This window comes from Mirounga leonina, unplaced genomic scaffold (genome assembly GCF_011800145.1).
Source record: "Mirounga leonina isolate KUSES-001 unplaced genomic scaffold, KU_Mleo_1.0 Mir_165, whole genome shotgun sequence".
Lineage (NCBI taxonomy): Eukaryota > Metazoa > Chordata > Mammalia > Carnivora > Phocidae > Mirounga > Mirounga leonina.
This window is the reverse complement of record NW_023270415.1, coordinates 43,752,131-43,776,809: the sequence shown is the minus strand read 5'-3', so window position 1 is coordinate 43,776,809 and position 24,679 is coordinate 43,752,131. Positions and strand designations below refer to the sequence as shown.

Below are 24,679 nucleotides of genomic sequence, written 5' to 3'. Positions count from 1 at the left end.
ATGATCCTGGAGTCCCGGGATCGAGTCCCGCATCGGGCTCCCTGCTCGGCGGGGAGCCTGCTTCTGCCTCTGACCCTCCTCCCTCTCATGCTCTCTGTCTCAAATAAATAAATAAAATCTTTAAAAAAAAAAAAAAAGATAAACCAGTTCTGTTAATGTGATTGCACATCCAAGGGAAAAAATGTATATATATATTTCTCTGCCAACCTCCTAAAAGCTTAGAATCAAGTAATTTCTTTCTTTTTTTTTTTTTTTAAAGATTTTATTTATTTATTTGAGAGAGAGAGAATGAGAGAGAGCACATGAGAGGGGAGGGTCAGAGGGAGAAGCAGACTCCCTGCCGAGTAGGGAGCCCGATGCGGGGACTCGATGCGGGGACTCCAGGATCATGACCTGAGCCGAAGGCAGTCGCTTAACCAACTGAGCCACCCAGGCACCCGAATCAAGTCATTTCTGATTTCACGTATTTCATGTATTTTGGTAGGCCACAGTGAACCTCAAAACCTTACAGAGGAATAAGCCTTTTGTCGGATCTAAGGAATTGCAGTGGTTGAGGAAAGTTCAAGCCAGATCCACTGCGGTTTAAAACCATTTTCCCCCTTGGAGTAGAGTATATGATCGAGAATAAATGTGCTTCAAAACAGTTCTCGGGTCTTCTGTTTTTCATAGAGTCCAAGATGTACAGAATCTAAAGTTCCTCCTCAAAAATAATTCAGTTACTCTTGCTGCCTCAAGATAAAGTGCGAACTTCTCAACGGGATGGATATGTTCTTCTTGTTCGGGCTCTTGTCGACCTCCCACGCTCTGCAGCTTGTGTTCAGTGCACCAGCCACTCTGAACCCCTTCAGTCTCCTCAGGGTGCTGTGCTCGCTTTACCTCCAGCCTTTGCAGGTACAGCTCCCGCTACCTAATTCCCCGACAACTCCTTTTCCTTAGCTTACTTCTAGTCAGTCCTCAAGTCTCTGCTTCGGCGTCATTTCTGACTGTTCTCCCAGGCCAGGTTAGGCGAGCTTCCTGTCTCTGCCACCAATACTTTATCAGAACACTTCACACATTATAGTATAATTGAAGTTCAGTGGTTGGTGTCCTTTAGATTGGAGTCTTGGTAAGGTTAGGGTGCATCGTTCAATGACCCTAAACCCATATGCCTAATATGAAGCATACTAGGTGGTCAGAAATATTAAATGAAGGTTGCTGAATCTAGAATAGATCTCCTCTGATGTTCTAGTCCACCACAACATATAGGAGCTGATGCTACTGACCCACCAACCACAGGACACTTATCTGGAATAGTCTTATTCCCCAGGATCACTTGAGGCCAAAAGAACGGAAGAGGTAGAAGAGTTGAGCATAAAGTATGGTTTTCCTTTGTACAGCACATAACTATGCTCAGTGGTCAAATTCATGCCCCTGAGCTCATCACTCTTAAGCTCTAACTAACTGGAATAGGGTAATAGAGACTGACTCTGTAAATGATCCAAAAGGATACAAACACAATTGAAAAAAAACAAACCTCTCTGATTTTGATAACGGAAGCCTGCAGATCTGTTCCTTCTAACCTGAAATGCAGGACAAACAATCCCGCAGCAGCAGGCCAGACCCTGCTCCTCCGCCCAACCATCACTGCTCAGCAGCATGCGCCTCGATTTGGGAATTTCTCTTTGAACTAACATTTGATTTGCTCCCGAGTATCTCTGAGCTTGTACACTTTGCCCTCTCTCAAAGGTGGTTGTCGACATTAGTCTCCCTGTCCCCAGTCTTAAACGTGGTCTTGTATTTCTAATCATGATCTTCTGCTATCACCTTCTTGCCTCAAGCTTCACTTTTGTCTTACTAAAGTCAGTCTCAACCCAAGCCGTCCTCCACATGGCCAGGTCTGAGCTGCTGCCAGTCCTACCGCCATTATCAGGGCTCCTGCTGACGCAAGGCCCCAGGACTTGGTTCTCAGTTACCATAGTGCTTCCAGGACGACTTAGGGCATTAAAGTATGGGAGAGGGCTCCGGGGCCAGAGGGAATGCTTACCTATTACTATTTCTCTGGCATGTAAGAGTATAGCAGAACCAGAGAGACTTTAAGAAAATGGCATGGCAGCTGGGATTTTTCTCAGGTCACACACTGATGTAGAAATAGAGACACCCTCAGCTCCACCCCCTAGTTCACCAGTGCATTCTCTGCTATGGGACCCGATGAAGAAGGCTTCTGCAAGGGGTGTTGGCTGGGGTCAGCCTACCAAAAAGTATTGTTGAGAGTCTTCAGGACAAAAGAAGGAAGCAAGGATGCTTTGGGGTTATTCACCTTAATTACACATGCAAATGCCCAGAGACCCATGGCTACTTTCTTACCTTGTGTAACTGGTAATACTGGAAGCCACCGATTCCACCTTGTTCCTCTGCAGTCCAGAGCACCAAACGCAGAGTCCTCTTTGGTCGCAGCCCTGGGAAAAAATAATAAAATAAGTGATCCTTCAGTTGATTTTAAATTTTTTAGGAAATGGCGAGGCCTCTCATCTGCATTCTGGAGGCAGGAGGACATCAGAGGCACGCATATTCACCTCTTGCTGATGAGGCTGCTGCCTGATTCAGAGTGTGGCTGACACAGCAAAGAAGCGCCCTCAGGGCTGATCTCCAGGGCAGGTTAATGGAGAAAGGGGTTATGCAAATGCTGCCTACAGGCCAGGAAGTGAGAGCCTCTAATCATATCCTGAACTGAAAACCTGCCCAGCAGAACCCAGTGGATGGCCAAGGTCAGGGGAATGTTAGATTGCATATAGAAGATGCAGTTGGCAGGACTCTAGTCAGATCAGGGAATCTTCCAATGATAACTGAAACCCAATCATTTGGCTCTACTTCCAGATAAGGTGTGTAGGGGATTGCTACTTAGTCTCAGTCCACAAGGATAGCTAGCTGCCCATGCTATCCTCGGTGACGTCATGGCTGCCAAGCAGAGGCGATGTTTATGGCTACCCACGGTCATTTCTTCTACTATTTGGAAGTACAAGGTTATTCACTTAAGGTCAATGAAAACAAATGCAATGCAGATGACATTTTACTTACCTTATTACTTCACAAACAGCTTGGTGACGATTTTGTTGACTTGGGGAATACAAATTTGTATCTTGGAAGTTATTAAAGTTGTTGGCAGATCTGGCACATCTAGAACCACTTTTGAGTGACTATGTCTGAGCCCAGGTTTAGGATGTAGGCTGACCTGAGTTCTCATTAAAGCCTGGGTGAGAAATTTTGGTATCGAATTGCTCAGAAAATGCCCTTGATGCTTTCTCCTAAGTCCATCTGGAACCCAGCTTCTCACCTGTGCTAGCACCGTGGTACAAACCCCACTGTCTTTTGCCCGGGCTGCTGTCACCCCCTAACTGCTCCCTCTGCAGCAGTCTCTCACCCCTGCAGCCAGAGGAAGCTTGTAAGAGTGAAACTGGATCGTGTCAGTTCTCTGTTCAAAACCTCCCATAGCCAGAATGTAAGCTCCCAGAAGGCAGGGGTTTATCTTTCTTGGTTCCCTATGATGCCCCTAGTGCCCAGCCTGTTTGGCCACATTAGATGTCCATTAAATAGGTACTGAATGAATAAATGAACCCAAAGCTTGGTATGTCACTTAGAATAAAGTTCAAAGCCCTCCATCACTTTCCCAGCTTCATCTCCTAAAACTCCAGCTAGTTCACTCCTAGGCAAGCTGTTACAGATGAAAAAGGCAGACAGGGGCACCTGGGTGGCTCAGTCGTTAAGCGTCTGCCTTTGGTTCAGGTCATGATCCCAGAGTCCTGGGATGGAGCCCCACATTGAGCTCCCTGCTCAGTGGGGAGCCTTCTTCTCCCTCTCCCTCTGCCTCATCCCCCCGCTTGTGCTCTCGCTCTCTCTCTCAAATAAATAAATAAATAAAGGCAGACAGCTGGTAAGCCCTGCAATCATTAGGCACTAGCTGTGTAACCACTGGGAAACTGATCTATCTGAAATTCAGCCTCCTTATCTGAAAAGAAGAGAGAATATTATATATGTATTCCATAACTATTTCATGGGATCGTTGTGAGGATTAATGAGATGTGATAATGTACAGAAGACAATTCTGTGCTTGGCATGTGACAGACATTTAATAAATAAACTATGAAACTACATAATGGATATCTAGGCCCAGAGCACACAGTTGTACCCCTAGAGAGAAGGGGTATCTAAACACTCAGACAGAAAGTTCTTTCATAAGCATTTTGGTGCCTGCTGACAAAGAATCCTGAAGTGCCCACTGCTTGATCCAGAGTCAAACTAGCTGCTCACATTCAAAGCACAAACTTGTTGTGGGAAGAAGTCTACTCAGTGTATCCAAAAATCACAATATGTGCTCCCTCTCTCAGAGAAATGTGCTGAATGCCAATTTAAATCGAATGACATTTTGCTTGCAACATAGAAACAATTAGAAAGGATAAAGTGCAAATGAAAATTCTGAACTTTTTTTAATCCATAAAAAGGAAAAAAATACACTTCCTTTTTACATTATCTCTGAACTTACCAGCAAAACAGTACCAAATTATTAAAATGATGGAATTCTCTCAATAAGGATAAAGGCATAGTTTGCACAGGTTAGAAAAAAATAATCATTTTTTTTTAAAGATTTTATTTATTTTTTGACAGAGAGAGACACAGCGAGAGAGGGAACACAAGCAGGGGGAGTGGCAGAGGGAGAAGCAGGCTTCCCACCGACCAGGGAACCTGATGTGGGGCTCGATCCCAGGACCCTGGGATCATGACCTGAGGCGAAGGCAGATGCTTAACGACTGAGCCACCCAGGCGTCCCCCCTCAAAATAATCATTTTTTAAAAGCAAACGCCCTGAATATCCCTATAGATTTGGTGCTCCACCTGCAAATCATTACTGTCCAGGATGAGTCTCCTTCATATTTCAGATCAGCCAGATGGTCAATGATGTTATATTAAGATAATAAAGAAGTAATCAGTTTGAAATGAGGAATGCTAAGGCCTCCGAACAACAACAGCATAGTGTTGGTGCACAGCTGTCTCTAAAAAGACAAATGGAGCCTCTTTCAAGGCCTTGAGAAAGAAGCTCAGTCCCTGTCAGCACGGAACACGAGTGCCTCCCCCACGTTCAAGGTGAAGGGCCAGAAAGAAGAGGTTAGGAAAGCAGTGGTTAAGCAAATGCTTGCCTGATCTCCGAAGTCTCTGCTCTGATATTCTGGTTGTCTCTAAACCTAAGACAAATGCATGGGACTTTATTCAAAGACTAGACCCTCGTCCTAGTGAGGAGTTCGGGGGCCCCAAGCCACCCGAGTCTGTAGATGGGCAGTGTGGGGCACAGAAAGATGCCGGCCATGAATTTGAGGAAGTGTTGTTTGCTTCTCTGCTCTGCTACTTTTGGTTCTGTGATGTCAGGCTAGTTACCTAGTCTCTCAGGACCTCAATTTCTTCATCTCTACAATAAAGAAAATGGTCATTGGCTCATGGGATTGTGGATTTTTTTTAAAGACTTTATTTTACTATTTATTTGAGAGAGAGAGGGCGAGTGGGGGGGCGCAGAAGGAGAGGGAGAAGCAGACTCCCCGTTGAGCAGGGAGCAGGACGCGGAGCTTGATCCCAGGACCCGGGATCATGACCTGAACAGAAGGCAGATGCTTAACCCACTGAGCCACCAGGCGCCCCGCCTTATGGGATTGTCAAGAAAATTAAATGAGACGAGGCAAATATATATTAAGCACCGTAGGCCCATAGTAGGTTTTCAAGAATTGTTAGTTAGCTTCTTTCTATATCATCCCACACAACTTCTCAGTCTGTGCCAGTAATCACCAGGGAGATCTTGTGGGAAAGCCAGGAGAGAGGCATAGTCCTCATTCCTTATCCTTAGGAACCGGAGAATATCTTTGTTTATTCAGAATGTATACTCAGCCAAGGGAAAAGTACAAATTTCATCTAACTTTGTAGAAAAACACATACCACCTCTTTCAGTAAGGAATGCTTCCTCATCCCAACATAGAGCATATCCAAATCCCAGTAAACTGGAACAGGTTCCTCACTTTTTAAAAAGTGAAGGCCAATCAGAATTGTTAGTTTCTGAATAAAGTCAAAGAGCTGGATAAGTCTGAAAGCTGAACCAAGCTGATGTAAGAATATCTATATTTTTCATCTTTAAAGGATACAATTTATTGTGGATCTCAAATCCAAACTAGATTTAAAAGCTAAGAAAGAATTCTAAGTATATTAAATAGCAACAACAATAATAAAGCAAAATCACCAAGAGCAACACAACACAGTGATAGGGGGCCAAACACAGGGATTTCATTTTGTAGGAGAACTGGGGTAAACGAAGAGCTCAGTAGTGATCCTGACTCACAACCCTGGCTCTGGCTTGAGCTACCCAGCACTGGCCCCCAGCAAGCACGAGAAAGAAAGTGTCAGAAATGGAGGTGAGTGGCAGGACTCTGGGCTCAGCTGTCCAGGAGTCAGGTCTCATTGGGGTTTTGTCAGAAGACAGGCAATTAGTTCCCCTATGGATGTATATTAACTTTGCAGAGATCTCTCGACCTCCTGGAATTTCTATTAAGAACTCCAGATAGTGCAGCACACATTTTACAGCATATGGTTTTCCTCTTTAAAAAACATAAACTGCTGATAATGTGTCAGAATTTTGTCTTGTTTATGAAATATGATACACATGCATTTCACTTCCATTTTACTGAGGAAAGTAATAATGCTAATGGGAAAACAGTGCCTAGGAAAAAAGGTCAAAACAATCTGGTTGGGCTTTATTTTTCATTATTATCAAACTTAAAGATGAGAAGGCTGAGAGGTGACTTTCATTAAACTGATAAACTGAAAAGGTCAGTTGATTGTCCCACACTTGCACCGAGGGGGCAAAGCAAAATAAACTCACATTAATCCAGCCTTGGAGATAGCTTTCCCAAATCATGAATGCTAGCGAATGCTATTTGTTAACAATGTGTATTGACCCAAATGCTCATTTACTGTTCAGTTTCAATCCCTCCAGAATTATGTGTGAGTACTGTTCTCCCTTCTGTGACCTAACTTTGCAGAGAAAATACAACTTTCTCTTGCAGTAAATACTGTATACTCATTTTCCATATAAATGCACTAGTTCATAAATACATTTGTTGCCCAGCTCTCATTTATCAATAGTGCAGAAGAGTGCCTATATGTAGAGATTTCTATTCCTGCAATAAACCTGATTAATGTAATATTTGAGGTATAGATAAAATAATGAAATATTAGCATCTAAATTGAATGAGAATAGGCAGTAAGTAAGTGTAGTGGTTGAACACATGGATTTGGGGGTCAAGACCTATTTCTAACTTGGCTAAGTTACATAATTTGTCATATGGTATATAAGCACATTATCGGTTTTTTAAAATAGGAGGCATAAAAAAATAAAAATAAATAAAATAGGAGGCATGGTTGGACACAGATTATTTTAGTGAAATAAATTGTAATTACTTCTTTTTATAATAAGGCAGGAACAGAAAGTCACTTTGAGGATCTTTTGTTCTTGGAAGTATTGCTTGGTATCTTAGTTATGCAAATACAAAGCAATTAGGCACTTTTGGGGGACACTGGGACAAGACAATAAATTGGGTTTTTAAAAAAAATTTATTTAAATTCAATTTAATTAGCATATACTGTATTACTAGTTTCAGAGGTAGAATTTAGTGATTCTTCAGTTGCATACAACACCCAGTGCTCATTATTTCAAGTGCCCTCCTTAATGCCCAGCACCCAATTACCCCATCCCCCCCCCCCATTTACAAATGCACCGAAAACTATAAGATATCTAGGAATAAACCTAACCAAAGAGGTAAAGGTTCTATACTCTGAAAACTATAGAACACTTATGAAAGAAATTGAGGAAGACACAAAGAAATGGAAAAATGTTCTATGCTCATGAATTGGAAGAATAAATATTGTTAAAATATCTATGCTACCTAGAGCAATCTACACCTTCAATGCAATCCCTATCAAAATACCATCAGCATTTTTCACAGAGCTGGAACAAACAATCCTAAAATTTGTGGGGAGCCAAAAAAGACCCCAAATAGCCAAAGGAATGTTGACAAAGAAAACCAAAGCTAGAGGCATCACAATTCTGGACTTCAAGCTCTATTACAAGGCTGTAATCATCAAGACAGTATGGTACTGGCACAAAAACAGACACACAGATCAATGGAACAGAATAGGGAACCCAGAAATGGACCCTCAAGTCTATAGTCAACTTATCTTCAACAAAGCAGGAAAGAGTATCCAATGGAAAAAAAGACGGTCTCTTCAACAAATGGTGTTGAGAAAATTGGACAGCCATATGGAGAAGAATTAAACTGGACCATTTTCTTACACCACACACAAAGATAAACTCAAAAATGGATGAAAGACCTAAATGTGAGGCAGGAATCCATCAAAATCCTAGAGGAGAACACAGGCAGCAACCTCTTCGACCTCAACTGGAGCAACTTCTTGCTAGACACGTCTCCAAAGGCAAGGGAAACAAAAGCAAAAGTGAAGTGTTGGGACTTCATCAAGATAAAAAGCTTTTGCACAGCAAAGGAAACAGTTAACAGAACTAAAAGGCAACCTACAGAATGGGAGAAGATAGTTGCAAATGTCTTATCAGGTAAAGGGCTAGTATCCAAAATCTATAAAGAATTTATCAAACTCAACACCCCAAAAATAAATTGGTTTTTATACTCCATCTTATAAGCTGCTACCTCTGACTCATCTGGAGGAACAACCTGGACGTTGGGCAGGAGGCAAATCAGTGTGTAAAAGGAGCCTAGAGCCTTCTAGGAGAAAAGCCCCCGGGTCCTCATCCCTGCCTCCTTGGATTGGGGGCTTGGGATGAAAGACCTGTTGGGTCAGGGCAACAATGACTAAGGTCCTGAGACAGAGAAAGTCTTAGAAACAATTGGAATAAAGTGACCGTGATGAAGGGAGGAGTCTGGGCTATTACCAGGGCTCAGCACAGTCACCCAAGATTCTAGGGGAAGGGCTAATTTCAGCCTAGCATGTGGCCCACTCTGGAAGCTCCTCCAGATGCAGCTACCCTGGCACAGAGGTTATGATTTCGGGTATAAGAGCTGAGGATGGGATTGTAAGTGAAGAGAGTTGTCATCTTGTCGCCCCAAATCAGCACCACTGTGACTCAGGGGTGCAAATAGTGCCAGGCAGTGGCCAGAGGGAAGAGCAGTCACAGGTGGATCTAGCTACAGGTTTCTGGGGGAGGACTGACCTATTTGGCCTGAGTGCTGTCCCAGGATTCATGGGCAATCTGGAAGCAGTGGGAGGGACCTCAAGGGGAGATAATAGACTTCTTGCTAATAAGGACTATGGAGGCTTGAATGATTAACTGTAAAGGAGATTAAAGAGATGTGATCATATTTATAACCTGTGTTTGTGGAACAGGTCATAACAGTTATAATTTCCATAATTCAAAGGGAAGAGTCCTACCTCATTATAATGATTAGGATTCTATTAGACAGGAAAATCACCATTAATCTTTGCTGCAGCAGGAACACCGTGACTACCATTGTGTGAGGCCATTTCTGGCCCTAACCAGTTTCCCACTCTCATCCACCACTTCTGCCTCTCATCCTAAGCTCCAGTCACATCTCATTTCCTATCCATCCCTGAAAACATGCCCATGCTAGCTCAGATTTTGGGTCCTTTGTATATCCTCTTCTTTTTTTTTTTTTTTTTAAGATTTTATTTATTTATTTGACAGAGAGAGACATAGCGAGAGCAGGAACACAAGCAGGGGGAGTGGGAGAGGGAGAAGCAGGCCTCCCGCTGAGCAGGGAGCCCGATGTGGGGCTCGATCCCAGGATGCTGGGATCATGACCTGAGCCGAAGGCAGACGTTTAACGACTGAGCCACCCAGGCGCCCCTATTTTTTATTTTTTTAAAGATTTTATTTATTTGACAGAGAGAGACACAGTGAGAGAGGGAACACAAGCAGGGGGAGTAGAAGAGGGAGAAGCAGGCTTTCCGCGGAGCAGGGAGCCCGATGTGGGGCTTGATCCCAGGACCCTGGGATCATGACCTGAGCCGAAGGCAGACGCTTAACGACTGAGCCACCCAGGCGCCCTGTATATCCTCTTCTTCCTATCTAGAATGCCACCTCGCTTTTTCCATCTGGCAAACTCCTATTCACTCAACAAAGCCCGTCTCTAATATCACTTTCTCTGAGAAAGCTCCCCTAACTCTAGGGCAAAAGTTGGCTACTCCTTTCTCAGTGTGTCTCTAGAACTTCATACATACCTCTCTTTTCATTTTCAACCATACTTAAATGTTGTTCTTCCCACAGACCATTAACTTCCTGAGACTTACTCATTTCTCTTTTTCCTTATCCTGGTCCAGGACCTGACATTTAACAAGGGCTGAATAAATGTTTGTTAACTGACTGACTGACTGAATGAATGAATGAATGCCTACATGCATTTATGTACGTATAAATGAAAGCTACTGCATTTTCTTTTAATCTAGACCATATTAATGCCTCCTGATTTCAGGAAGTTGGTAAGATATGCTCTTTTTTTGTGAACCAAACCCCAAATAACACAGGTGCAACCACCCCAGGAGCCTAGAGAATTAGATGTGCTTCAAATTCAGCATTTTCTTCAGCTGCTATTACATCCACTTTTGCAGCGCGGGTCTAGCCAAGATTTAGTACAACAGCCTTCGTCGATCAAGTCATTAAGTAAATACATTACGATCAACAGACATCTTTCCATCAGCTGTTTTAAATTATAGGTATTTGTAGTTTGAACTCCAACAGTTCTCCCTAATTTTCCACTTAGATATTTTTTCTGATTATAAAAACAACATATATTCTTCTTAAAACTGAAAACTGGGGCACCTTGGTTAAGCGTCTGCCTTCAGCTCAGCTCATGATCCCAGGGTCCTGGGACGGAGCCCCGAGTTGGGCTCTGCACTCACCAGGCAGTCTGCTTGTCCCTCTCCCTCTGCCTCCGCCCCCACTCATGCTTTCTCTTTCTCCCTCTCAAATAAATAAAATCTTAAAAAACAAAACAAAACTGAAAACTAAGGAAAACAACAAAAAATCGGAAACAAAACAACCTCTAAGCATACTGCTGTACTTCCTTAGAAATTTTGTATGCAAGTATGTGTATACATACATATAAAAGCGATATTTTATGTATAGTTTTATACTACTTTTTTCACGCAATATTATGGCATATATGGCCTTTATCTACTATAATTAATAATCTTCAAGAAAATGATTCTTAATTGTTTCAGCTATTCTCTTCTTATTGGATATTTAAGGTTTATATCCTTAGGACAAGTTCTTAAAACAAGAAATACCAAGTCTAAATAGTATAAACATTTTTAAGGCTCTTGAAACATGTCACTAATGTTCTAAAGACATGTTACCAATTTATATTCCCACCAGCAGTATGTAAGAATATTCACTTAATGTGGAATTTTTTTATTATGTTATGTTAATCACCATACATTAATTACATCATTTGTTTTTGATGGAGTGTTCCATGATTCATTGTTTGTGTATAACACCCAGTACTCCATGCAGAACGTGCCCTCTTTAATACCCATCACCGGGCTAACCCATCCCCCCAACCCCCTCCCCTCTAGAACCCTCAGTTTGTTGTGGGATTTTATTCCTATCTCCTTTGTTTTGATATGCCTCAATATGTTATATCTATTTTTCAATACTACATTCTACTCCTTTTCAGTCAAAATGATTACAAACACACACACACACATTCAATCTGTAGTATTTTTTAACTTGATTGAGACAAAGTTAAGCCTATTTCTGATGCCTGACTAGAGTTAAAATATGTGAATTTGTTTTTCTTATTTAAATTGTCTGATAGCAGGGCTTTTTCATCAGTATAGTTCCAAGATTATGTTAGTATCACGTAGAGATCATAAGTCTGATGTAGTTGGCATCTTTAAACATACTATTTCTTTTTCCCTATCATTATTTAGAGTGTTTTTATCTGCGAGGAGAAATTGAGAAGGCTGGCTAATGATAGATTTGAACTCTAAATCACATTTCTGTTAAGAGTTCTACCCTGCAAAAACATCCAATGGGGAAGAGTTAAACACATAGTACAATATCTAAGAAAAGGATGGTAGTCAAGAACAAGAACCAAGACAAATTCTCTTACAAATTCACATTTATCAATATGGTTCTTTAAATTTTATTTGTTGTGAAGATGGTACTGTGTGAGAAGAACGAATGTGTTTATACTTGAATCAGGGATTATCAGAAAGTAATACATCTCCAACATGCAACTGAGATGAGGAAATTTCTGGGATCCACTTTCAATAGCAAACAGCAGACATGGGGCATAAGCTATTTATAATGCAGGGGCCCTCATTAAGCTGCTTCCGGGAACTCTTTCAAGTGGTCATTTTTTAGGATTGCAGTGGACGGGTTTTATCTTCATTTTCCAAGATGTTCTTTGTGTATAAAATTAGTTAAGAGGTTACCTAAACTTGTTTTTGACCAATAATTAACCTTAATTTTTATTCTTGTTTTCATTTAAGTTTAGGTTTTCAGGCCATAACACATTTGAGAGTATCAAATGTGATCAGCCCCCAAAGTGATCAGCCAATGTTCCTGCTAAAGGAAAATGTCACCAGGGAAAGAACAAGACCATCAAAATGTCCCCTCCTTTCTATTCCCGCTGCACTGTGGCTACCACACTTTAAGCCCTTTGAATCACTGCAATCGCCAACTGTTTCCTCCCATTCTCTCTTTAAAACTGCCCCCAGATTCATCTTTCTACAATACTGCTCTGAATATGTCACTGGCTACATGAAAATCTTTAATCACTCCTTACCGTCTACAGCAGTAGTCTGCCTCCGAACTTGTTTTGAACATGTGTCTCTATCAGTAACACAATTTTGAGCATGCATCAACACATATGTGTATGTAAATGACACATACACAATACTGTTAATACACTTAATATATTAGTAAAATGTATTTCTTTTTTTAGATAAAGAATACTTTCCTGTACCAAATGATGATCCTGTGGAGTTCCTGGCTTCAGAGGCCACGGATCTATAACATAGAGTCCATCAGCATTAATTAGTATGGCATTTGAGGCTTCACAGACTAGTTCCAATCTGCCCCTCCAGTCTTGCCTCCAATTACTCCCCTTTCCAAAGCCTCAATTCCAGGTAAATCGTTCTCTTCATTTTCTTTCCATCTCTGTACTTTTCCTCATTCCCTTTATCCTACCCCATTTGCCCTTCCTTTTTCTCCTGACTTACCTATATCCCAACCATCTTTTAAGACCCAGTTCCATATCCGCCTGTTCCACTCTCTCCTTCCTCTGAACTTCAAAACTTTTATTTTCTGTTCCACCCATTTGGCACTTAATCACAATTAATGTAGTTTCTGCTCTGGGTTTCCACACACAGCTCCTGGTAAATCAAAGGGCTCTATACATATTTGTTGATGAATGGATTAACACACCTAATGGAAATTGTTGTAAGCTGCAACAAGACAGATATAGATCTATAAAAAGAACTTTTGGACAGAGAGTATTTTTAAACATTAAATCAGTTACCAGTTACATTTGCCTAAGGGAAAGTAAAGCCTTGGAAATAAGGCTGGGCTAGGGCAGGTGGGGGACATGGAAGGAGGGCTGGAATCTTGGAATCTCTGTTAGAGCTAGAATATTATAATTATGCCTCTGCAGATACTGAACCCATCCACAGGGACATGGGACTGCATTTTCTCAAGAGAAGTGGTTGGCCTTCCAGGAGACCTGCTGTTTTTTTTTTTTAAGATTTTATTTATTTGACACAGAGTGACAGCGAGAGAGGAAACACAAGCAGGAGGAGTGGAAGAGGGAGAAGCAGGCTTCCTGCGTAACAGGGAGCCCGATGCGGGACTCGATCCCAGGACCCTGGGATCGTGACCTGAGCCGAAGGCAGATGCTTAACTACTGAGCCACCCAGGCGCCCCGAGACCTGCTGTTTATCTCAAACATTTTCATTCCTCAGTTATGGAAAGTGTGAGACACATTTGTTTTCTCCAGATAAAAGAAAACTCGGAGCAAACTCAGGGATGTTTGCATGAAATTTCAATGCTTCAAAATTTATGAATCTCACACTACCAAGGCAATGGATTATTTGACCTTATGGAGCTTTTGCTTTTCCAGGTCACTGTGTCACATCCTATGTATAAAAGCTGTTAGGGTAAGGAAGAAATTTTATACAGTCTATAAAAGTATTTATAGGAGCTTGTCAAAATTGACTTCAGATGTCAGAGGACTGTCATCTTAGAAAGACTCCCCAGGTTTATCTTATGCCCTCCTAGGGCTGAGCTTATAGGGGTGTGTTCGGTGTCTGAGAACACTCTACTTCTGAACTGAAACCAAACTCACGCAGTTACGTGCTTAGTGTGGGAAGGAATGTGATGCCTCCATTCCCAGAACTTTTCCCAGGACCCCTGTCCTCAAACCTTCAGATCAAACTACTAGATTTTTTTTCCACTGTGTAGACACTAATACTTCACGAACATTATTTCCTGTGATATCTAACTTACTTATATTTAATTTCCACATTTAACACTTGTTAAAATATGTCATTGCTGTCCATCTTTCAAGATACAAGCATACATTTAAGAATTCTATAAAAGAAGAAACTAAAATTCTGTAATAGAAGTGAACATACAAATCAACAAATATTCACTTGGACTTACTGTGCAGAAATCAAAAAGATTAAATGGCATAATGAAAGCTACTCAAAATATCAGACTCATTCATTCAACAACCATCCCTGGTCCAGGAACTGAGGGATTTAGGACTGAAGAGCCCAGTCATGAACTTTGGACTCATGGAACTTACAGCCTCGAAGACAAAGAGAGTAAGAAACTCCCACATCATTCTTATCACTATTGTCATCACCATCATCACTGTTGTAGGCACTTGGAATTCATCTTAAAAAAAACCCTGATCTTTTAAAAATGAAGTTATCATTTCTCTGGATAGAGAATGAAATTACTCCAGAGAGAGAGAGAGAAAGAGAGAGACTTGAGCTGGGTTTGAACTGGGAGGTTGGGTAGAAGGGTAAGGTAGACAAGAACTAGACGAGAGCAATCACATAGTGGTACAGAATTTATAGCATCACCCATGTGATTTTAGAGATGGCCAACACTCAGTGCAAGCTGGGAGAGAGCGGACCAAGGTTTACTGGGCACTCAGTGCTGTATCAGACACTGTGCTAAGGTGTTTCCAGATAATATTTCATATACTTCAGAAACATTTCCCTGTTTAATTCTGCGGAGCAAGTAATACTGCCTTCCCCTTTTACAAATAAAGAAACTTAATTTCTATACCTGAAATTAAGTCACTTGCCCAGTACTACATAACTAGTAAATGGCAGAGCTGGGATTCTTATTGCCCAAATCCATGCGCAGTCCATGCTTTCAATCACTTCAGGCTTTTGCCTTCCCAAGCAATAAGCTGCATGGGAAGATCTGACTAGTCCTAACCTTTTTTTAGGTGAAACTCTCACATTAGAGAATGTAATCTAACCAAGCTACCATATCTCTTCCTATTACTCAAAGGAATATTAGCACCTTCAAATTCCATCTAAAACTGTCCAACCATCAGAGACTATGGACTCCGAGAAACAAACTGAGGGTTTCAGAGGGGTGGGGGTTGCGGGGATGGGTTAGTCTGATGATGGGTATTAAGGAGGGCATGTATTGCATGGAGCACTGGGTGTTATATGCAAACAATGAATCATGGAACACTACATCAAAAACTAATGATGTACTGTATGGTGACTAAAATAACATAATAAAAAATAAATAAAATAAAACTGTCCAATATTAAAGAGACAAAGTGGCAAGAATATGGCCTGTAGACAATGTGGTCAGTAGGGGTGAGAACTGGGACTAATGCAAAGAAGGACATTTTCTAGGTTGATGGAGATAAGCAATCAGATCCTAAGACATTCAAAAGCTGAACAACACTGGAATTTCAGATTTATAGTAACAGGAACAACAAAAGTCTTGAACTGCTGGGTCTGAAAATCATCACTAACTTGAAATAAATAGGAAACAGAGAAGGAGAATAACTTATTTTCTATATAGGTTGCTGAAGACTCACTTGCATTTTGGGAACCTGAGCTCCAGAAATAATCAAATTGAATCTAAAAATTTATAAGCCTAGCATCCACTTAGACAAATCAACAAAGTGCATTTCCTGCACACAAAAAATCACATGGCTTCTCAAGAATCAGGAAAATATGATTATCAAGATTATTGTGGAAAAGAAGCTTTGAATGTAAATATATTAATTTTTGTGTCAACAATGTTTGTGTTTTGTGACACAAATTTTGTGTCAACAATAAGTCCTTTTGGAAAACACAACTTCCAAAGACGTTGCAGGGGTTTTAAGTTCTATGGAAAAATGATTTTTTTAAAAATCCAGTTTTCACTGTTCTCCACAGAGGGAGATTAGACCAGAGGGAGAGTCTGGTCTAATTGAATTTAGGAACAGATCTGGAGGGAGGGCAGAAAGGTGATCAAGGCGCAGATCGGTGGGGAGCAATTACGTAACAGTGAAGTTATTTACAGTTCCACTGATGCTGTATTAGAGACAGCTGGCTAACTGGTGGGGCGGGGAGGCTGGGGGAGAGCAGGAAGCAGGATTTATTGGGTACTTACCACTATGCCAGACACTGTGCTAAGTGCTTTCCAGACATTATCTCACTTAATTTTCACAACAATCCTATGATACCTGGAGTATTATGATGCCTGGGGGTATGAGCCCCAAGTTACAGATATGGAAACAAAGACTAAAAGAACCTAAGTGACTTGCACAATGTCATGGAGCTAGTAGGTGCTAGAGGCTGAGTATGAATCCAGATTTTCTTTTACCCCAGTGTCTGTGCCTTTCCAACTAGACCACCTGGCTTCAGGCCCCCTTATACGTTGAGAATATTCTCGGACATACGAAAGACAAAAATAATTAGGCAAACACTAAAGGCAGAACCACTTCAATAAACAACACAGAAGTAACTGAGTTGCTTTCTAATGAATGTTTCACTAGTCGGCCAGTCCCGAGTCATCAGTGCTAAGTCACGAGGGGTCATTACAGAGGACAGGGCTTGTTTTCCGCTAGGACCCCACCTTCTAACCCCTCCTCAAGTTTCCAGGGCAGTCTTAGCCAGGAAAATGAGGATTGAGATAAACACCATGTGGGGGAAGGAAAAGAAGCAGTGTATGCAGGCAGACAAGAAGCACCACACAGAAAATCAACCAACACCAGCCTGTTATTTGTAGAAATCCCAGAAATTCTATAAATCCCATTGTGAGCTGCAGGACTGGAGGGACCATTATCTTCACTCTCCCACACAGCACTCTGATAAAAGTCATCCCCTTCTGCTAGAATTTAGCAGAGCTGACTCTCTCACCTGGCCTAGCCAATGGATGAGTGAAAGAAAGAAGGAAAGAAACAAAAGGAAGGGAGGGAGGAAGGAAGGAAAATTAATGGAGAACTAAGAAGACCCAGAGAGCAAAATGACTAGGATATCAATGATATAGATATGATATAAACATTCTGAAGTCCCATTTCAAATGATGAAACCTAGATGGTAACCTGTGTTTCTTTCTAAAGAATATAGAGAATAGAGAACATCATTTTTCCCATAGGTAAATAACTCCTTAAATAAAAACTGGTGACCATAAACAGCACTGTCACAAACTCAAGAAAAGATGTGGACACTTAGCTCTGTCTCTTCCTGCACTGCTTGCTAACACCCCCCTGGCTGGGGAAGCTGTCAGCAAACCATACTTACTCCTGAGGCCCTGCATTCACCCTCTACAGTAAGAAAAAATCAGATGTGACATGGGGGAGACCAAGTAGAAAGAATGCTGGAACCTATCCAAAATAGAATCGAAGAATCCAGAGAAGAAAGTGTCCATCTGGCTTTGCTCTCTGAGGCACTGGAAGGTGCACTGTGGGCACTAGACACTAGCAAAGAGCTCGTGCGAATAGAGGACAAGAGCCCAGGGGCTGCCCTGCTGGGGCCCAGGGGCTGGCTGTGCAGAGGCTGCCAATACAGAGGGACTGGGAGGGGTCTACCTTGTATGGTAAGGAGGTGTTGTGCATAGGACCAGATGGTCTCCAAGGCCAAGGGACTCAGAAGGGACAAGTGCATGGCCACAGAGCCAACCAGGTCATCATGTGAAGGAGCAGTCATGAGAGAAATACAAACCAAACAGGCCTCCATGGCGTTGTGCTGATCCTGATATGGGCAGGAGAACACTAACTAGAGAATAAAGATGTTTGATGAGGTAAAGGCAAAGGGAAGCTAGCATTTACTGAGTGCCTATTCTATGCTAAAGCAATATGCTAAGCACATTATATGCATTAGTTTCTTTAATTCTTCTCATTTGACCTTCACTGTAATGCAGTGATGTAGGCATTATTATTTTTCCTATTTTACAGATTAGAAAACTGAGGCTGAGGAAGGTCACTCATGGTCACATACAGTCATCCCCCCTTCTCTGCAGGGAATAGGGTCCAAGACCCCCAGGGGATGCTTGAGACCACAGGTAGCACTAAACCCTATATATACACTGTTTTTTCCTATATGTACATGCCTCTGATAAAGTCTAATTTATAAATTAGGCACAATAAGAGATTAACAACAATAACTAACAATAAAATACAACGATAACAATATACAGTAATAAAAGTCACGTGAATGTGGTCTCCCGAAAGATCTTGTACCGTACTCACCCTTCTTGTGATGATGTGCAATGATAAAATGCCTACGTGGCGAGATGAAGTGAGGGGAATGACGCAGACACTGTGACCACAGTAGCTTTGGGCTACTGCTAACCTTCTGACGATACTCAGACGGAGGATCATCCGCTTTGGGACCACGGTTGGTGGTGGCTATAAAACCATGGAAAAGTGAAATGGCAGACAAGGCGGGGGGGCTGCTTCGTATAATGATGGCAGAAGCAGGACTGGAACCCTTTTGATCCCGAGGCCCATGGTTTAAGCCCATACTCCTGCACATGGGTCCCTGCAGTGAGCCCTGAGGGCCAGGGCTGACTCCCTTGGGGATTAGGCCGCAGGCACAGGCAACTGATGAAGATGACAACACATGGTCTCATCAGACACACACTCACAGGACACCGATAAGAAAAGTCCTTTCTTGGCCGATCACCAAACTGAAAAGTGAGGAACTTAGTCCAAGGGAAGACCGATTCTCTCAGCACTGAGTTCACCCTGGCCACCAGTCGAAGGTACATTTACACACATTTGTAGAAACAGACAGCCTAAAATGTCCAAGCACGAATCAACACATTATTACAGAGCCTACTGGCTCTCCTTGGTTTAACTCACACTATATTGCTCAAGTCTATTTCTATATACTTGGAGGATCAGTTGCATAGAACATCAAATTGTTCTGAACAAATAATTTTGTCTTTAAATTTCTTCAAATGAAAACAGGCATTAAGGTGCGCCTGGGTGGCTCAGTCGGTTGAGCAACTGCCTTTGGCTCGGGTCATGATCTCAGGGTCCTGGGATCAAGCCCCGCATCAGGCTCCCTGCTCGGCGGGAAGCCTGCTTCTCCCTCTCCCACTCGCCCTGCTTGTGTTCCCTCTCTTGCTGTCTCTCTCTCTGTCAAATAAATAAATAAAATCTTTAAAAAAAACACAAAAAAACAGGCATTAAAAAGGTTTTTAAGAAATAGAGATGTCAGGTCATTTCCTTGAGGCTTGGGCTATACAAGGACCTAAAGAGGGAGAACGGTCCACTGCCCAACCACACTAGCCACACATATGTTCAAGCCCTCTGTATGGCAACAATGTTGGTTTATTCATTTTTGAGCCTTGAAGCTGGAGGACTTTGAGTCAACTGCCTAATCTAATCTTAGCCAGACTATTTTACTGTTCCAGCGTTAAATAACAGCACCAGAGTGAGTCTCCTCGTGCCTAACAGACCATGGGCATTAAATGTTAAATAAACAAGACTTATCCCAGTGTTTCACAGCCCACTTCTTTATAGTATTAAAGCTGTTGCTTCATCCCCTTGAGGTTCCCAAGTAAGAAAAACAGCCTGTTCTTTATTATAAGCAATAACAATTTCCCCTCCCATCTAGAAAATGCACGCCACGGCCCAGAATAAGGTTTCTTTCAAGAATTAGATCACCTTAGCCCATAAAGCATAACTGGGTTCTGGCTGCCTGTGTTTATTGGGAGAAATCACAATCCACTTTGAAAATTTACACACATTTGTCATTTTAGAAATAGTTATTTGCTTTGGGCTTTTGCATGAGTAAAGGATTTTTCTAAGGACAGTGTCAAATAGCCCCATGATTACTCCCAGTTTGCTATGCTAATCATTACCTTCCATTACCAGGCTACAGACTCTTGTCAGTTTTGAAAACAGCCTCTTTATGGAAAATAAAATATGAGTCAGGAGGCAAGCAAGTTCTCAGTGGCATTTGCATGTGTCATTTTATTCCAGGCCGTACCTGTGGCATTTCTGCAGGGTGGGCCTGCTTTTACCAGCTGCCAAAGGCCTCGTGAGAAGACACGAGCACTCAAAAATCGGGCTGGAAAAACGCCACACAGCTTCTGTTAAAACAGTTGGAGGCTAAAAATCAAGGCACATAGAAAACTGTAAGACTCCAAATGAAATGGAAGGTTGTTTCTCTCTTAATAGATGCCCCTCTCATTCCAGAACCAGCTGGTAAAAAAGGCATCGGTATACTCGGGGCCTGTCTGGAGTTCGACAGGAAAAAAGACCTCTTCAAACAAACAAAACTTTTGGAGGAGAGGGATGGGAGGAGGCAGGGTTGAGAGCAGGAGTACGCGATTTAATGATCGAGGCTGAATACGCTTTCCTCCGGTTTTCTTTTATGTTTCTTCATAAAGCATTTTTCATGCTTTCCTGCTATTTTGTAGCAGCTTGTTTTTCTAATATACTTAGGTTGCCAAACTGAAAAAAGCATCTCTGCCCCCATGTACTCTCTTTAGTTGAAAGACAAGTTTCAACTATTCCGCGCAGGAGAATGAGCCAGCAACCTGCCATAGAAGTCAGGTAACAAAAGGCTCCCTTGAGAGCCTGTCAATTTCCAGGCCCGGCCACTCTGTGCCCAGAGAAGTCCGTTCCCTGTGCACCTGCGTCCATCCTGGGCTACCAGCAAGGTTGCTGGCACAACACATCAGGGATCCAACCACTGTATTTACATTTTAGTAAGTATTTTGTTTGTATTACTTTTTCTTGTTTGTTTCCAGGGGTTCAAACAAAGGGAGAGACAAAATAATAACAAGCTCCCAAAAGCAAGAATCAGCTACATTTGGCTGAACTACAATTTGGACTAAGAAATCAGAGCAGGAATTTTTCAAATAGGACAAATATTTAGAAGGCGACAAATGTGCTCTGCATAAGTTTTACTTCCCTCCAACTTCTCTGTTTGGAGCGAGAGCAATTCCCTGCTGTCCTATTTACTGACTGTAACAGGTGTAGTTGGAGTAACAGACCCCTGTGACGGTGTCTGCTGGATTCAAGCTCCTGACACCGTTTTAGGGTCAGGTTTGGGTAAATCTAAGGAACAGCAGGACATATATATGGCAAGAGAGTAAAAAAAAAGCAACTCCATCCTTAGATGCTGTCACTCCTATTCAATCTCACTTCTATCCCTTAAGCAAAGCGTACGTCTTCTTGGTTTCAAAACCGCTTCCTTGCTTTTATGGAAATTCTGAGAGCCTTCTTTTGACAACTGCAAATAACCTCTCAAAATACCACAGGTACAAGGATTTCAGATCGGTTGACGGCCTCAGCTGCCTGAAACCCAAGGCCTCTGTGAGGCACTGTGGGCTTCCTTAGACTTTGCTTCCCTTGCCATGCATTTTTGGGGAAAGTATTCAAGATTCTACACTGCAGAGGGCCCCTGTGATATTGGTGGTTATTGTCAGCACATTTCATGGAGAAAATGACATAGGCAATAACCTTTTTATTTTAAGTTCCCCATTGCTCAGTGCCACGATGTGTGCATATATGGGGAAAATAAACCTCTGGGATGGGGAGATTAGCCCTGAAGGACTACAAATTGAGATTTAATGTCCAGAACAACAACAACAACAACAACAAAACAAAGCACAACTCTCTATGCTCACATTCACACATTTAGATGTCACTCCATTAAACTTATAACCTCTTCAATGAAGAGACAAGGTTCATTTGTAACTAGTAACATTTATATGCTGTTAACATGTCAAAGCCCATCAAGCTCCTTAGCATAGTTTAGGATTCAAGCTATGATAAAACTTTTCTTGCCATCCTCTTCACACTCTTAAATGTTAGCTTAGGAGAAGTTGTCTTTACTGAAACAGATTTTATATCAGTCCATATGAAATGATCATAAATACTCAGTTGCTAGAGAAAAAAAATCACAAACCTTCCATTCAGGCCACATTTGTGGAAACCCTTTCCCCGCTCCCATAGGAAATTTGATTATATTTTTCAAAAAATAAATTTCCTTTTTCTCTTAGAAGAAATCATATTAATCATGGAAATTTTAGAAAACACAGGGAAAAGAAGGCATAACCCTATTAACAAGAGATAATCTTTGTTAACATTTTGGTATTTTCTTTCAATTCTTTTTTTTTTTTTAAAGATTTTATTTATTTATTTGAGAGAGAAAGAATGAGAGACAGAGAGCATGAGAGGTAGGAGGGTCAGAGGAGGAAGCAGACTCCCTGCTGAGCAGGGATCCCGGGACTCCAGGATCATGACCTGAGCCGAAGGCAGTCGCTTAACCAACTGAACCACTCAGGCACCCTCCTTCAATTCTTTTTTGACATGCTTTCAAATTTCTTTAAGTTGTTCCATTATATATACACATACATGCATATATATGTGTGTGTGTATCTATATATTGATAGATATATGATCCATTACACATATATTTTTCATTTTACATTACAACATAAATATTTATCTGTTATTTCAGTCTCCCTAAATTTATATTTATATTATTATTATATTATTATATTATTATTATTATATTTATATTTGGCTGCAAAATAGTCCATCAGGACAAAGCATGATTTAATTGTCCTTCAATGGTTACACTTTTCATTTATTTCCAACATTTAACATTACAAGCAACATTATAGTGACTGGTTTCAAACATAAAACTTTTTCAGATATTTGAATTTTTTTGAGGATAGGTTATGAGAAATAGAATTAGTCAAAGGGTAATTTTAAGGCTCTTGATATATATGCCAAATTGTTATCCAAATAGTTGGTATCAAGTTATATTTCCATAAACAGTACATGAAAATGCCTTTTTATCTTCTTACCAGGAAGTATTCTGTGTTTTTAAATCACTAATGTAGAAGGCAAAAGATGTTATTCCATTGTTTGGAATTACATGTATTTGATTAGTACTGGAATTTAACATTTTCGACTTGATTGCGAATTACATATTTTGAGCCTTTGCCAATTTATTTATTCCTTCTGGGGATTTTTTCTTATTGGTTTGTTTGAATGCTTTATGTATTAAGGATACTATTGGTTATAATTTCATCGGAATTCCTTCGTATATTTTGAATTAAATTCTGTGACTTCACTATCTGTCCTTCTTAATCCTCAGACTTCTTGCTAACACGTCAAAGGATGGCCTTGGATTTCACATAATAAAAATGAATTAGGAGGCTTAAAGAAAAAGATGTCAGCATGGTTAATTCCAAAATGTAATTCCATCTCTAGTATTATATATTCAATATTACTGTTTTTCAACACATACCAAAATCCGTCCTAAGTCTGAGTAATAAAGACAGGTGCACATATTATAGGTCATAGTGACCATAGCTATCAAGAAAATAATATTATCTAGCAGAGGGATGAGGTTAAAGGTAGATGCTCCATAAATGTCCCCAAGAACCATGAGAATTATTTTCTCCCCACTTGGTCTGACATTGTAAAAAAGCAGTACAATTTTAAAGGCCCCTTCCAAGAACAAGTTGTCAATATGCACCCAGGCTTATCTCAGGCCTTTACCCAACCCTTCAGTCATCAGATTCACTTGGCAAAATGTGCAGATGACTGCAGGTTGAGCTAGGTAGCAGCAGGCTACCTGGGAAATGGAATTCCCCTCCACAATGGGAATCTAGTGAGAGAGTTCCAAAGTGCAGCCAAGCTGGTTACAGCTGAAGGGGCCAAGACTCTCAGGCTTCAGGTGTGTATGTATATAGGTGTGTATATGTATATAGAGTGTGTAGAGTCCTGGGAAGTACACTTGAAGAATTGCAAACCAATTGTATTCCTCTAAAACAAAAACTTCAGGTTAATAACTGAACCGGGCTTTGAGGTGCTTCAAAAAGTTTTAACATTAATTTTCTTGATCTTCCCAAGAAATCAGTGTTTATGATTATGTTAATTTTATCAATGCAGTAGCTAAAATAAGATAATTTCATTGAGGTGTCCACAATCACAGAGTTTTTAACTTGTAGAGCAGAGGATCTAAGTCAGACCTACAGACTGTAAGACTAGTCAACTCTGTGACTAGGCTTGCCATCCTCCTTATTCTCTAGCTGAATTACTGGCGTTCAGTTTCTGAAGAAATTCTGCCATATCTAAAACGTTGATTCATACAGAGTTAGCAGAAAACTACTTTTT

General features: G+C 41.2%; 1 protein-coding gene across 3 annotated transcripts in view; it reads right to left on the bottom strand.

Moving 5' to 3' along the window:
• CPQ (carboxypeptidase Q) overlaps positions 1–24,679 on the bottom strand; it is a 348,057-nt gene that overhangs the window by 106,620 nt on the left and 216,758 nt on the right. For all 3 annotated transcript variants that reach the window (XM_035011571.1, XM_035011569.1, XM_035011572.1), the window contains exon 5: positions 2,344–2,435. In XM_035011571.1, the coding sequence (XP_034867462.1) occupies positions 2,344–2,435 (92 nt within the window). The remainder of the gene's footprint in view (positions 1–2,343; positions 2,436–24,679) is intronic.